General features: G+C 44.7%; 1 protein-coding gene across 5 annotated transcripts in view; it reads right to left on the reverse strand.

Moving 5' to 3' along the window:
* Nucleotides 1–223: 223 nt before the first annotated feature.
* Nucleotides 224–14,619, reverse strand: part of LOC110528035 (calmodulin-binding transcription activator 1) — a 135,946-nt gene continuing 121,550 nt past the window's right edge. The window contains exons 11-23 of one of the 5 annotated variants that reach the window (XM_036983593.1): nucleotides 10,970–11,115; nucleotides 10,684–10,868; nucleotides 10,464–10,542; nucleotides 10,100–10,367; nucleotides 9,542–10,014; nucleotides 9,291–9,451; nucleotides 8,930–9,182; nucleotides 8,433–8,504; nucleotides 8,174–8,194; nucleotides 7,916–8,061; nucleotides 6,552–6,623; nucleotides 6,332–6,362; nucleotides 224–5,063 (exon numbers count right to left, since the gene is read on the reverse strand). In XM_036983593.1, coding sequence (XP_036839488.1) covers nucleotides 5,031–5,063; nucleotides 6,332–6,362; nucleotides 6,552–6,623; nucleotides 7,916–8,061; nucleotides 8,174–8,194; nucleotides 8,433–8,504; nucleotides 8,930–9,182; nucleotides 9,291–9,451; nucleotides 9,542–10,014; nucleotides 10,100–10,367; nucleotides 10,464–10,542; nucleotides 10,684–10,868; nucleotides 10,970–11,115 — 1,940 coding nt within the window. In that variant the 3' untranslated portion in view covers nucleotides 224–5,030. The remainder of the gene's footprint in view (nucleotides 5,064–6,331; nucleotides 6,363–6,551; nucleotides 6,624–7,915; nucleotides 8,062–8,173; nucleotides 8,195–8,432; nucleotides 8,505–8,929; nucleotides 9,183–9,290; nucleotides 9,452–9,541; nucleotides 10,015–10,099; nucleotides 10,368–10,463; nucleotides 10,543–10,683; nucleotides 10,869–10,969; nucleotides 11,116–14,619) is intronic. The other 4 variants (XM_036983595.1, XM_036983592.1, XM_036983594.1 and 1 more) reach the window with 4 other exon arrangements.

Genomic DNA, 14,619 nt, shown 5'->3' on the forward strand with positions numbered 1-14,619 from the left:
TTTAAATTAAATCATTATTCAACAAGGAAATAAAGCCTCTTCAATGCCTCAACTTACTTCATTATAGGCCCATGGACAGAATTACCAGACTTAATTTTCAAAAGTATTTCTGGAAATACTACAAATACAAAAACGTAACATAGATATGATAAACAATTTGTAGCCCAGTTTCTTTTAAATGTACAATCACACTGACAATAAAATAAACATCAGACCATTACAGTAAAGTGCAAATTTTCTTTTTACTCAGATTTCATTTTACAGCAGAAATTATGTAAAGCATTCAAAGTACATGTTCCACATATAAGGGCAATTCAAAACACTGTGCATGGCCTCAGCAGCAGAAGGTTCTTTTTAAAAACATATTCAACTATTTATTGATGCGTATACATGCACATTATTAAAAAAATCACTTACAAAAGAGGGAAAGAGGTAGAAAGAGAGAGAGAGAAAGAGAGAGAAGGGGCATGAAGAACACAAAATAGGAGGGAACAAAGCTAGGGATGAGAGAGGAAAAGAGAAAGAGAGGGAGAAGTCTAGCTAGCACTATTTAAACATGCAGTGTGATGTTAGCCCATAGCCCGTTATAACTATGGCCTGTATTTCAAAATCTATCTCTTATTTGACCTTTAACCTGTGTGTCAAAGGTCACCTCTGTGCAGCTTGCCCAGGAGCGAGTTCAGCAGGGCGCAGCGTTTTGTTATGTTCAGATAGAAATATGGCATGTAGAACAAACATGCCTCTCTGACATGTAGAATAAGGAATCACGTCAGCTATATTCATAGCATTTCTATCTGCAACGTTCGGCTACTGACTGTGGCCCACTTTCCAGAAGAGGAAGTCAAAGTTGCCTGTGACATAGCTTATGTTTTTCTCTATAAACTGATCTCTACGCTTACTTAAATTTACAGATCATTATTTAGAAAATGTATATGTTTGTTTATTGCTCTGTGTGTTTCAGTGGAAAGCCTTATCCAGTGTGAATTCACCCCCTTTAAACAGCAGCGCCTCTCTGTGTTTCTGTTAGTGTAGCTGTGATGTGGTTGGAGGGCACAGTTCCAGGCCAGGGTATAAAATGATTAAGCGCATTCAAGAGTTGACTACAGAGTGAAACAGCGATAGGCTGGAGAGCCTTTCCAACATGAATAATTCCTGGGCCATAATGACTATGCCCAGAGTTTTTCCTGGTCAGGAAAACCACTCCGGGCCCTAGAGAGGATATTATTGTCTTCTTTGTGAGGCTCTACATATATTTGAATGTTTGTATTATATATGTTATATGTTGTGTCTCAGGTGTTTGGAAGTGGAAGTCCTTTATAGATGGGATGATGTGTGTGGCACCCATCTCAGGCCAACTCCCTGTGAACAAGACCTCAGGCTGCCACATCTCTGTGGGGTCATCGCCACTGTCATCTTATGAAAGAGGTATAGCCTAATCACAATTGGCTGATTGACACACACACACACGCGCGCACACATGCACACACAGGGCCTACTCCACACCCCCAAGCCATTCTAGAACCCTGAGTTTAAATCTGAGGGAGTTACTGCTCCCTAAGAAAAAAGAAAAGAGAGAGAGTGTGATGTGTGTGCAAGATTGGAGATTGTGAGACGACCGAGTGAGTCGTGTGCATGTCTCTGTCTGTGAGTGTGAAGTTTGCTCCAGCTAAGATATGTTTTTATGTAAGAACGTTGGAAGAACATTACTGCCAGGACTGAACAGATGATAAATAAAGTGAAATGTCATGCAATTTCCATGCAGAAGAATACACTTTATCAATGTTCAAAACAGATATTTGCATCTTGAGAATGACCATACAGCAGTTGAATTCCAGAAAGAGGGTTTCTTGTGCTCTACATCTCACTAAAGACTTAACCCAGGGTATCTATATGAGAGTGTCTAGGCCTACATGTACTGCCATTACTGTAAAATGGGTGTGAATGCGCCATGCAAAATTTAGCCTATAATATATCAACCAGCCCAGTCAGAGATATGGCATAATCTGGCAACCTAACTGAGATCCCAATGAGGATTGAAACGTTGTCAATGTTTCCTTCTCACAAATAAATATATGTAGGGGGCAAATCAGAGCTACGGATAAAAAAAAAAAAAATGTAGCAACCCAAATGAACCATGGTAATGTATGCTGGGATCCACTACTCAGTCTCTACCTGGTAGGAGGAGGAAAATACATTATCTGCTTAGAGGACCAAGAGCAGGACTAGTATCAGTCTGTTTCTGCTATAGCCAACTTGTCTTTTAACAATGGAATATTTTGAATGCATAAACACTTAGGTATAGGAAGAACAACCAAAATCACTAACCAATTAGAGTTCAAAATAAGACTGGGTGCCAATCGTTTGTGTAGAATAATCATCACACACAGTTTGGGAAACTATAGAGGGAATGAGTTAACTCGTTTGGAGACATATAGTGGGTTCCTGATATTAGCTTGCACGTTCTGTATATGAGTAGGCACTTTCTAAACCAAACTGGTCATAATTCTCAGTCAAAACAAATCTGTAAGACACTCTAGGGAAGGAAACGCCTCATTGTAACACAGGCCATACTATTGGCAATTACATACTGGGGAATTTGAAGGGGAAAATATCTGTCTGAAGTTAAGAGATGAAAGTTTCAAATCTGCAATTGCATTAACATAAAAGTATATACCACTTAGCAGACACTTTTATCCAATGTAACTTACTCAGTACAGTGAGGGCATACATTTTGAGTATGTGTGTGATCCCTGCAAGAAATTAACCAACAACCTTGCCATTGCCCGCACAACGCTCTTACTAACTGAGCCACAGAGGACCACACTAACAGAAACATCACCCATCACCAGTTTGTTTGGTTTTGACACCTGACACGAACTCATTCTGTGTACACTTTAAAATAATAGATTATGAAGTTCTCCTTGCTTTCCCACTCGTCAGTTGCTTGAGATGACTGTGTACAGTATATTTAATACTTGTATGTTTTACCTCCTGGACCAGGAGTTTTTCCTGAACAAGTGACCACATGGTCAGGAAAAACTCCTGCGCTAATCCTAGGGTCCTAGGGAAAAGTAGAATTCATAATAATTGGCACCACTAGCAAAATGATTTCATTTTTGCTAGCCTGAAATCAAAAGCATGTTGTGTATACATTTAGCTTTCTGCCCTTATTCTTTATATCACTGGTTTTAACATAAGATGTCATCAACGTCATGCTTTAGCAAAATGTTCTTCAATAACACTTTTATCAAACACTTGTAAAGTGAAGTAGTTCAAATCCTCTTACAGTCCATAGCCACAAAAAAATGTATGTTGATTTTCTTGCCTCGTTTCTTTGTCTTATTTTCTCATGCACATAGATCCATGGTTAGTATTTACATTATTTACAAACAATACAATTGTCCTGTATACCCGGGTCTCTATCTGCTCATACTGTTGTTATAGAAGTAAAATTATATATATTCTTAAATACAGTCTTTTCTCATGAAAAAGATCCGGGGTCTCCATATATACCCATACCTCGTCATTTTATGTACAGAGACGCTATATAGTCAAAAATATGGGCTGGGCTAAACTCTATAAGGGCTAATATAGGGACCCATGTCCTAGACAGGGGCTAGCGTATAGTAAGTATAGGGACTTCTCACAGACTATAAGAAGTCAAGGCAATGCAATGTGACACTCTCCTCAAAACCATATGTGGCTTTTTGAAGTTCATGTTAAGAACAAATTGACAGAGACAGATAACCATCTGAACCGAATATGTCACACATTACCACACATTACCACACATTACCACACAATAGGGGGATAAAACTAACTCGGGCTAAAAAGCCATTTTCTTACTGTAAATTAAATGAAAGAAAATAACAAGGTAAATAAGAAAAATGAAACAAATAGATAAATAAAAGCAGAAAACCCAGGTTATTTTCCTTACATAGAGCACATGATAAACACAGGGTAGAGTTAGTCAATGAGGACAGAAGTGAGACACCACTACACATAAATACAAAACAAACAAGTTTGGTTCGCATGCAGGAGCTCACAGCTCAAACACATGCATTAGATTCAACAAACACAGACTCACACATCAGGCTAGCAAAATGCTTCCTCAGAGAATGACTTCATAGACAAGTCAATATAACAAATTAAGACACTGTTATTTACACCTAAACCGCTATCTGTTAATGTTCTTCTTACATTCAAGTGTAGTACTTCTCTTTGGGGGACTGGGTGACTGGTTGACCTGTCTAGCCAGCCAATCAGAGTGTGGTGATCACATTGACTTTGCCAACTGCCATAAAAGCCATGGGAGAAGAGCTAGTGAAAAACAGTGCATGCATACAGGATATGGGAGTGATATTTGGTTTATGTTTTCCTTTCCTAAAATGTATCATATATACAGCAAGTACAACAGGTCCAATATAGATTATGCATGTCAATGCAAATGTTGCCCATATGAGAAAACCAATCATCCCATTCTCCGTATCGAACGCGTTCGATAAAAAATGTGCATCTTCAGCTGCATCCTGATCTTTTTCTCTTGTTCTTTTCTGCTCTTGAAGAAAACATTGATCTATCTGTGAAGAGTGCAAAGATGCCAGGAAGGGTAATGTAGTTTCTTCTCTGTGATCTGGAGGAAGAGGAAAGTAAAGCGAGGCTGTGGCCAGAGCCAGGGCCATATGTTCATCAGAGCAGTCTCCCAGAGCAGTGTACCTGTCTGTTTGGGAAGCGTTTGTCTCAGAGAAACAGAGGGAGGAGAGAGAGGAGAGTTGTCTCTGTGTTGTCTCAGTGATATAGTTGCCATGTATCCCTCCTCATTCTCCTGTTTGAGTGTTAGCAGTCTGTTTGTAGAAGAGGAGTGTGGACTGTGAAGTAGTCCCATTGTGAGATTGGTATGAGGAGAGGGAGGAAAAGAGAATTGCCCCTGTGTGAGACCGAGGGAGGAAGGGACAGGAGGAGAGGGAAGAGAAGAGTGGAGAGGAGCTCACAGGATGAGGGGGCTCTGTGTTGGACTGGGTCGTGGGCTCTCAGGACCCCTGGCCTTTCTCTGCTCTCTTGCCCTAGAGGAGAGAAGAGCCCCAGGTCAGACACACACTCACACCACACTGATGGTTGGCACTGGGGACAACAAACAGTTATTTTGGTTCACCAGCCACTTTCTGTGTTACAGTTCTCAGATGACTGTAAGATGAGCGGCCTCATACACACACACACACACACACAAGCGCACACCCACCCACTCACGCGGGAAAGCGCGCGCACACACACGCACTTCTCTCCCCCCTCTCCCTCCACAACTACCAAGCCAAAAATAATAGCAGGATACTGGCAGGCCAAACAAGAGAGAAGCCCCTCCCACAGAGGAAGTGATGTCATTCAAAGCATGCCCCAGTCCCTGGAAGTAAAGCAGAAGGACCTGCCCCCTCTCTCTGTCAGTCATGCAGAAATACCAGCATCATTCAGCAATATCCAGAGAGAGAAAGAGAGAGGAACAGAGAGGGAGAGAGAGAAAGAGAGAGAAAGAGAGAGAAAGAGAGAGGAAGAGAGAGAAAGAGAGAGAAAGAGAGAGTGAGAGAGAGAAAGAGGGAGAGAGAGAGAGAAAGAGGGAGAGAGAGAAAGAAAGGGGAACAGAGAGGGAGAGAAAGAGAGAAAGAGAGAGGAAGAGAGAGGGAGAGAGAGAAAGAGGGAGAGAGAGAAAGAGAGAGAGAGAGAAAGAGGGGAACAGAGAGGGAGAGAGAGAAAGAGAGAGGAAGAGAGAGGGAGAGAGAGAAAGAGGGAGAGAAAGAAAGAGGAACAGAGAGAAAGAGAGGGGAAGAGAGAGAAAGAGAGAGGAACAGAGAGGGAGAGAGAGAAAAATAGAGGAAGAGGAACAGAGAGGGAGAGAGAGAAAGAGAGAAAGAGAGAGGAAGAGGAACAGAGAGGGAGAGAGAGAAAGAGAGAGAAAGAGAGAAAGAGAGAGGAAGAGGAACAGAGAGGGAGAGAGAGAAAGAGAGAGAAAGAGAGAGGAAGAGGAACAGAGAGGGAGATAGAGAAAGAGAGAGGAAGAGGAACAGAGGGAGAGAGAGAAAGAGAGAAAAAGCAAAGGGACTAGAGGGACAGATAGAGGTGTTTATGTTTGATGTTTGGACTGACCCAGTGTTCCCTCTCTCCCTCTCAAGAGAGCTGACATGCAAACAGGCATCAGCCACATGGAGAGAGGGAGCGAGAGAAAAGTGAGAGAGAGAAGGGGCGAAGGAGAGAAAAAGAGAGAGTATGAGGAGAAAGTAAGAAATGAGAGTTAGAAGAGGGGGTAAGAAAAGCCCAAACTGAGTTACTGGTGCTCACTTACCCGCTTGACTGGTCTATGGTCCATCAAGAGGCTTCACAGAAACAGCAAAACAACACCAACTATTAGCACACACACACACTGGGTATGGGGAGGAGGGGTGGGGTTGTCACCACACGGCCATGCTAGAGAGGACAGACATGGTCAACACCTGCATCCTCTCTATCATGGTGATGTAGTGACAGCTGGTCTGGAGCAGAAAGGAGATTGTGTGAATCAGTACCTGTGGCGGCATCTGAGCAGGAACCTCAGGATCTTACGGGCAGCCTGGTTCTGTCTCTTAGTGAGGAGACTGCTGCATGGCGACAACCACACAGCACAGTTAGGGTGTGTGTGCTTGTCTGTTTGTGTGTATATGTCGGTATCAATAAAACGTCACAATAAGGTGCAGAGCTTTCGATTTGCCCGCTGGGGGGCGAGGAGACCCCAGCGCCGCTAAAACCATTGGGCCGGTTTTTTATATGCCGTTTTTAAGGGATTGTTAAATACATGTTATAACTATTTGGTTTTAATATTGTCAGACTTATACAGCAAGTAACTGTCTGCTTTCATGATCAGTACAATGTCAGATACGTGAGGGTAGCCTATCCATTTGGCATGTATAACATGTGTCATTTAGCTTCATCAGAGATTAGGCTTTTGGAAAGAGATTGACAAGTCATTGTCCCGGCAAAGTTGTCAGTCAGACTTCTGTCATCACCACAATAGATGACAAGCAAATCAAACTATATTTGGATATAGCCATCTAGTTTAAGCCCTGAAAGTTAGCTTGTTAGCTAGCCATATTGAAGCGATCTGTTGTTAGCTAGCTAGCCACTTTGACGTTGTCCATCAATCACTGTAACCTATCATGTCTGTCAGCAGCAATCGTGATTGAACACTCTGAAAAACAATGTTGAAAAGGGGATAGTGTTAGCTAGCTTTGCTAGGTAGGTCCACGTTGGTTGGATAAAAAAGTACATTAGGTTTACTTACCACTATGTTTAGCCAACTGTACAACATTTCTACTGGTATCTTGCAAAGTAAACATTATCGAACAATACTTTGACAAATGCACCCTTCTGCTGCTTGACAGGCAGACCCCACAAAGGATGGGAAATTAATTTAAACCACTCATATTTGTCAGGTGTAGTTCACTTTTATGTTATATCACTCAAATATCCAATTAATGGTGGCCAATATAAAGAGATATCCTGGGAATACTCTCATGTATCTGAAATGACATGATCAATGGATGTTCACTGATCATAAAGCATGCAGTTACTTGCTGTATAAGTCTGATGACAGAGATAAATGTGGAATAATCTGAAAATGTGTAGTCCTGACTATGCTCTTCAAGAGGTAATGATATTAAAACCAAATAGTTATAACATGTACTTGTTTAACAATCCCTTAAAAAAGACAAGCGGCGGTGATGGGGGTCTCCTCGCCCTCCAGCAGGCAAATCAAAGGTTCTGCACCGTATTGTGATGTGGTATTGATAATGACCTATGTGCACCTTATTGTGATGTGGTATTGATAATGACCTATGTGCACCTTATTGTGATGTGGTATTGATAATGACCTATGTGCGTGCCATGTGTGTACCTGAGAGAGTGTCTGTAGCTGCGGTAGTATTGCTGGATCAGTACTGCTGCTCGCCGGCTCTGCTGGAACTTCCTCTGTTCGTGGAAACTGCGGAAGCGGCTCTGGATCAAAATGGCTGCCAGCGTCATCCTCTTATAAAGTGCATACTGATAGAGATATTACATTAGACTGGTCAGGGAATTAGTACAAACTTAATGTACATTCAAACAATGTGTTATAGAATAAAGACAGGGAGATTGAGAGAGAGTGCCACACTACCTTCAAGGCTATCCATGACAGCTTGAGAGAGATGGAGAGAGATGGAGAGAGGGAGAAAGAAAGAGAGAGAGTATGAAGGACATATTGTGGACACATCCAGTCATAGTGAACCAGACTAGACATAGAGTAGAAGGTATGTCAGCTGCTGTGTTCTAGTTGTCCTGACTAATGGCTGAGCTGACTGATGCTGATTGGTCATTGGCTTTAGTAGCAGGGCTGATATGATCTGGTTGATCTGGGATTGAGAGTCATACTGTACCTGTTTGTATTTCTTATAGCAGCGCTGGACCACTGCTACTGTTTCTTTACGTTGCTCCTGGATTGGCCGGCCCTAGAGGAAGGAGGAAGGGAAGGGTGAGTTGGCATGGCAACCACAGGGGAGAGACCAGGAGTGGGCATGCGAGCCACAGATGGTTGACCCCAAACGTCACAACACTGGATTCTAGATCGTACAGTTGTTGCAGTGTATCCTTATGAGGGAGAGGGAGAGAGAGAGAGAGAATGCAGTGCAGTTGTTTTTTCTATCCAGGCCATGCTCTGCTTAAACTCCCCATGCAGGGTCAATCACACACACCCAGACAATACTACTCCAGACATCCACTCATTCACCCTTCAACCTGTGGAGCCAGGGACCTGGCAGGGAGAACTTTTAACCCAGAATAAAGTATTCTTCTACTTGACCCGTCTGTTGTATTTTGTAGTGCTTTGAGTGATTTTTGTGTACGACGGCTTTACAAACAGAGTTATTATCAATACCTTGTACTTTCTGAGGGTGTGGTGGGCGTGTCTTGCAGCCTCGTACAGTTCTCTTTGCTCCGCCTCTGTCAGTGTGAGGTGGGCAGGGTTGGTGTCTGGGCCCTCTCCACTGAGTGATGCATGCAGGAAGGAGCTCCAGTCGGCTGGGGAGGGCAGGCCTTGCGGAGCCAGGGGACTTTCCTCATCCTCAGGCCCAGACAGGGGGCTTGGTATGGGGCTTGGGGTGGGCATCTGGGGCCTGGAGTATAGAAACCTGAAGGAAAAGCACCAGAAGCAGTATGAGGGAGAGTGCAGGCAGTAATATACACTACATCGATACAACACCACAGTATCATTAGAGATAGGAGCTTTATGGACTCACCGCTCCACGTCACCAATGTAACTAGCCAACCAGCTGACATCACCGCTGACCCCAACGGTCTCCGGTGGCGACGTCTCAGTCTCCGTGGCAACAAAGCCCTCCTGTTTGATCCTGTCAGGAGTGGCCTCCATGATGTGTTCTGCCAGCATCATCATGTTCATCTGCAACACACACACAAATAAGTGCTTGCACAAAGTAAAAGTGGAGGCTTGAGTGGAGTTATTGGTCAAACTAGCCTAAGCTCCTCCTACCTGCAGGTCTTCACTGTTCTCCTGATAGGTCAGCAGTTCTGGCTCCTCCCCCCTGGTGGATACGCCCCTCTGACGCAGATGATTGGCCAGTCTCTCCTTTCCCAGAATCCTCCTGGCCAAACTCCGCCTCCCAAGAGCCTGCCGCAAGCTATACCTACTGCCACCCCCTGACCCCCCTAACCTGGTCTGCAGAGGTGGGCTGGGGAAGTGGGGATTTGGGGTGTTAGAGCTGGGTCTGGGGGGGTGAGTGTTTAGGGGGCTGAGGTTGGGTAGTTGAGAGCGTGGGGGGTTGACTGGCTGTTGCTGGGCATCAGGGTTGAGTTTGAGTCTCTTGGCTGGTGGTAGGTCTCCCTGGTTGTCTGGTGGCCCCCGGTGTTGGCCCTGCAACTGGGGTTGGCCCTGGTGAGCCCAGCTCTGACTCTGGCTGTGGTTCTGGGTGCTCTGCTGTGGTTCTGTCCTGGTTCTCCTTAGGTCTGGTGAGACAGATCATGATATCACACATGTAACTGCGGCCCTCAGGGTTAAATACCCCAATGTAACCAAGGTAACCTCTCTCACCTGGGTTAGAGCTGGGGGCGGGGCTTTCCCTATGTCCACTGGGCTCTGATTCGCTGCTCCACCTGTCCATCCAGGTGTCATTGGGTGGACTCTGAGTAGGAGGAGTCTGTTGCAGCTGCTCCAGTAGCTCGGCCAAGCGAGTGTGTCCCCGTGAGCGTGCAATACTGAGTGGCAGGCGGCCCAGCGAATCAGGGATGGCCAAAGCTCTGGGGTCCCACTGGTACAGAACCAGCGCTGCTTCTGTATGACCCAGAGCACAGGCCCACATCTATCGGGTGGAGACAAAACACGTCATATACACACAGCATTAAATAAATATAGACAGAACATACATTCACATTACATCACAAACACAATCTCTTACCAGTGGGGTGCAGGAGAAGTGGTCGACATTGAGCGGGTCCACCTCTAATTCCAGATCTATGCTGTCTGCATGCTTAGTGCTGAGGAACAGAGGAGCACATTTAGAACCACATCTTAATGTACCTGTGTGTGTGTGTGTGTGTGTGTGTGTGTGTGTGTGTGTGTGTGTGTGTGTGTGTGTGTGTGTGTGTGTGTGTGTGTGTGTGTGTGTGGATTCTCACCGCCAGCGGATGAGAGTCTGTATTAACCCTGCGTATCCCTGAGCTGCGGCCAAGTGCAGCAGGGTCATGCCCCGGGAACTCCGGCTGTGGATCAGCTGATTGGAGGTAACCCAACAGGGACGGGTCATCATCTTCTCACACACCACCACCACACGGCCCTCAAATGAACCCTCGGCTGGGGAGAGCTGGAGAGAGAGGGAGGGGTAAAAGCAATCAATCAATAAAACAATCAAACAATTAACTAGCCACTCAACCAAACAATCAATTAACCAATGCAATGAGTTACCTGGGACTGGTGGTCAGTGCCACCTGCTCCTCCACCTCCCCCCGTGGCTGCCGTGGTTTCGGAGCTCTGATGGTGATTGGTTATCTCAGCCATCCTCTGTTCCATCTGCTCCAGACGCTCCAGAATGGACATCCTGAACTGGGTATCTATGGAAACACAGGAGGGACACACTGGGATTGGATAAAAGTGGGACAGGCAGAGATGACTGGTTGAGGCGAGCTGTATTCATAATGTGTTCATTATCTCTATAGCAGATTCCCATACAATAAGAGAAAACAGAGTTTACAGGGTGAAACATCAAGCTCTCTCTCTACAGAGATAAACCTTAAAAACAAACTAGACCTGGTGGCAATTCAACAATAGTCAATGTTTGTATCTATGTGAGAGAGAACAGGAGTGTGTACTTGCACTGTGTGTGTGTGTGTGTGTGTGCTTGCGCGCGTCTTTGTTCAAATGCTACTGCAGTGTTGCTGCAGTGCAGATTATGTCATCCCCACCTGATGGTCTCTCTTTCTCCCTCTCCATCTCCATCTCCGTCTCTCTATCTCTCTCTCTCTCTCACTCTCTATCTCTCTCTCTCTCTCTCTCTCTCTCTCTCTCTCTCTCTCTCTTTCTCTCTCTCTCAGGATGCGGCACACACAGAGGAGGAGAAGAGGGTGGGACGACAACTGTGACATAAGAGCTCCTCCCCTTTAACACAACTACTACAGCCAATCAGAATGGAGCATAGCCTGCCAGCTACGCACGACAGAGAGCTCATCTGAATGAACAGAAAAACAAACTCAACATGTTGTGTTAGCTTCCCAAACAAATGCCTTAAGGTCAGTGTGCTAACATGGTCTGTCGTCACCCAGACATATTGGGTTCAATACCAGCTGGTTATACCACCACATTGCGTGGACAAAATTTTAGGGGGAATTTAGAAGTTTCTCTGTTCTATGTCTAGGCGGGTCTGTCTGGATTACTCCGATCTGTGTGGGTGTTGCATCAGTCTGCTGCATGTGGGACCTTGATCTCTCACCAGACACAGAGGAATCATGAATTATACTGACCCTCTTTGACTCTCCAACTGTGTGTGTCTCTGCATGTGTGTATCTACAGACTTGTGTGTCTCAGTCTCCAACCATGTTTGTGTTGCTCACAAGATATGTTTGTATGTGTGTCAGTCTCTTTCCTCCTACAGGGAGCCTATCTGTCTACTCCATAGGCTATACCCCTTTCCTACCCTTCTATGAGGTCCTCTGGGGCACTTCCAGTCACACACACAGCATGTCAGTGACAACAGCATGTCAAGGACAACACAGTACTTGGCGGTGGAGACATGACCACTGCTGACAACATGCTTGTTTCTATGTTTTAGTTTTTTTCAGTCGGGTATTTATGGATGGCGGGAGGTCTGTTTAATTAGAGAAAAGCTTGTTTTCCAGAACTGTTCAATTCTGTTCCAAGTTTTGACCCACTTTCTGCCCCTGTTCCTGCCCATCAGTCTTGGGATTTGTTAAATTGTTATATTTGTTAAAGTAACCAGAATAAAAACTGTGAAACGTCACATTAGGAAATTATTTTCACCAGCCCACAGGCTTTCAACACAACTCACAGCTAGTCTACAACTCGTGGCACTGTCCACTTCTCTTGGTGCTGAAATCAGAATGTGGCACCGCGCTTCATGCAACTTCGACTTGGTTCAGACCAGCTCGTAGCCTACTGTTCAATTCACTCACTTATAGTTTACAAGTTATAATAATAGTTCATTGCCCTAAATGTAGGCCTATGCCTTTGCGAAAAGTTAATAGACTAGGCTATAGAAGTCCCCAAACGGCATATTGAGCTACACGGACAGTGGCTTATTGTAGTCCTTTGTTTGAGGTTGATTTATTCAGAGAGAAATAGAGAGAGAGCGAGACAAAGCGCAAGAGAGAGAGAGAGAGAGAGAGAGAGAGAGAGCAGCTCTTCCACAGCACACGTGTTACTTAGTTACTTAGTCATTGTGCTACCAGGCCAGCCAAGTTACACAACATAATATACAGGGGTTAGCCATTTACACACGTTTTAATACCTGTGCCGCAAGATGAGGGAATTTGACCTGGACTGTGTTGGCTGTGAGCCTTTACAAGGTATATCATCTGTAATGACCAATGAAAGCAATGTAAACACACACAACTAACGACTTTCGAGATGATGCGAGCATGCATAGGCAGACATAGCCTACTATCAACACCACAGTCAGGTAGCCAAAGTGAATAATAGGATAAACTAAAATCCTCTAAATGGCTCCAGTCCAGACTCAACAGCGACCTCCGAGACATTCTGTGGCTCTTGCATTTTCAACACCAATTACGAGGTAAATGCACAAAACACCGACAACAGCTAAAAGTCTATTTTCTATTTCGTTTTCACATAATAGATAAGGCTACTAACCGGAAAGCTCAAATAGTTTCTCTGACGCTCTCTTTGTCCTTCTTCTTCTGTTTTACAGTTCCCTTTTAGTTTGAGGTGTGCGACGCTTGCTACCATGCAACATCAATAGAACAAAGTGGAAGAGGCGAGAGAGAGAGTCTCTACCCTCCCCTCCCATTTCGCGCCGTTTCTCTCCCCTAAAACCGTGAGAGGTGCGTAAACAGGGCAGACGTTCATTCTAATTGCGCCGCAGGGAAACAGACGCCGGAGTTAAATCTAACCATGGGGAGTTCCACGAGCTACCGGTGTCTCGGTCATCATCCGTGGGAGAAAAATAAACGAATCACAAGAGTCAGAGACAGTAGAATAACTTGACTGCCCGCTTTTCAAACAAAGGCACAGTGGAGAGACGAGAGTGAATTCAAGCAGGCGTGAGTAGGCTAATGCAAATATGCCTGGGTAGCCGTACTCTATCATTCTGATATTTGATCTCTTTGGTGCATTGTACAATTTTGGTAGGCTAGTTTATGACAACGAGCCTCAATATGGGGCGACCGACCATCGAAACAGGTTTAAACTAGGCTGCCAAGGCTACGCCTCTCTCTCATTTGGTCAATCTGTCGAGATTATGCTGGGAGCGACTATGCACAGATGGCTGCTCTATTAATCCCACCCCCAGCGCTCTAAAACGCTCTAAAATCTATTGCTATTCCGCTTTGTGCATCTTATGTGAGCGGAACCTGGTGAATACCCATTACGGTTTACATTTAGCTGCAATAAAACAGACCGTCAACCTAACAAAACATTATGCGAGTGTTCTCTTTATGTGGACCGCAGCAGTGCGTCTTTCTGTAGACGCATTGCCGCACTGCCCCTCCCCCATCTCTCTCTCTCTCTCTCTCTCTCTCTGCATTGCGGGCGATAGCACAGGCCACAATAGCGTATCTATCACATAGACTGGAGCGAACGAGATGAAACACACACGCCCCTGAACTATACAGGCATTGAATAATTACAGCACCTTGTTGCACAGACTAGTGTTTGCAAGAGTGAATGTTTGTGTGAGAGGGAAAATTGAGTAGCAAACAAAATGTAACTACTTAGAGGTTCGTACAGTCAGGAAACCTTATTGTCATTCAATCATTGTCAGGATGTTGTACATGGTGAAAAACAACAAAACACACAGCAATCACATAAAACAAGGGTCTTAAGCCTATGACCAACAGGTGTTTAAAAACTTCATTTCAGTTCAC

This window comes from Oncorhynchus mykiss, chromosome 7 (assembly GCF_013265735.2).
Source record: "Oncorhynchus mykiss isolate Arlee chromosome 7, USDA_OmykA_1.1, whole genome shotgun sequence".
In the NCBI taxonomy this organism is placed as follows: Eukaryota; Metazoa; Chordata; class Actinopteri; order Salmoniformes; family Salmonidae; genus Oncorhynchus; species Oncorhynchus mykiss.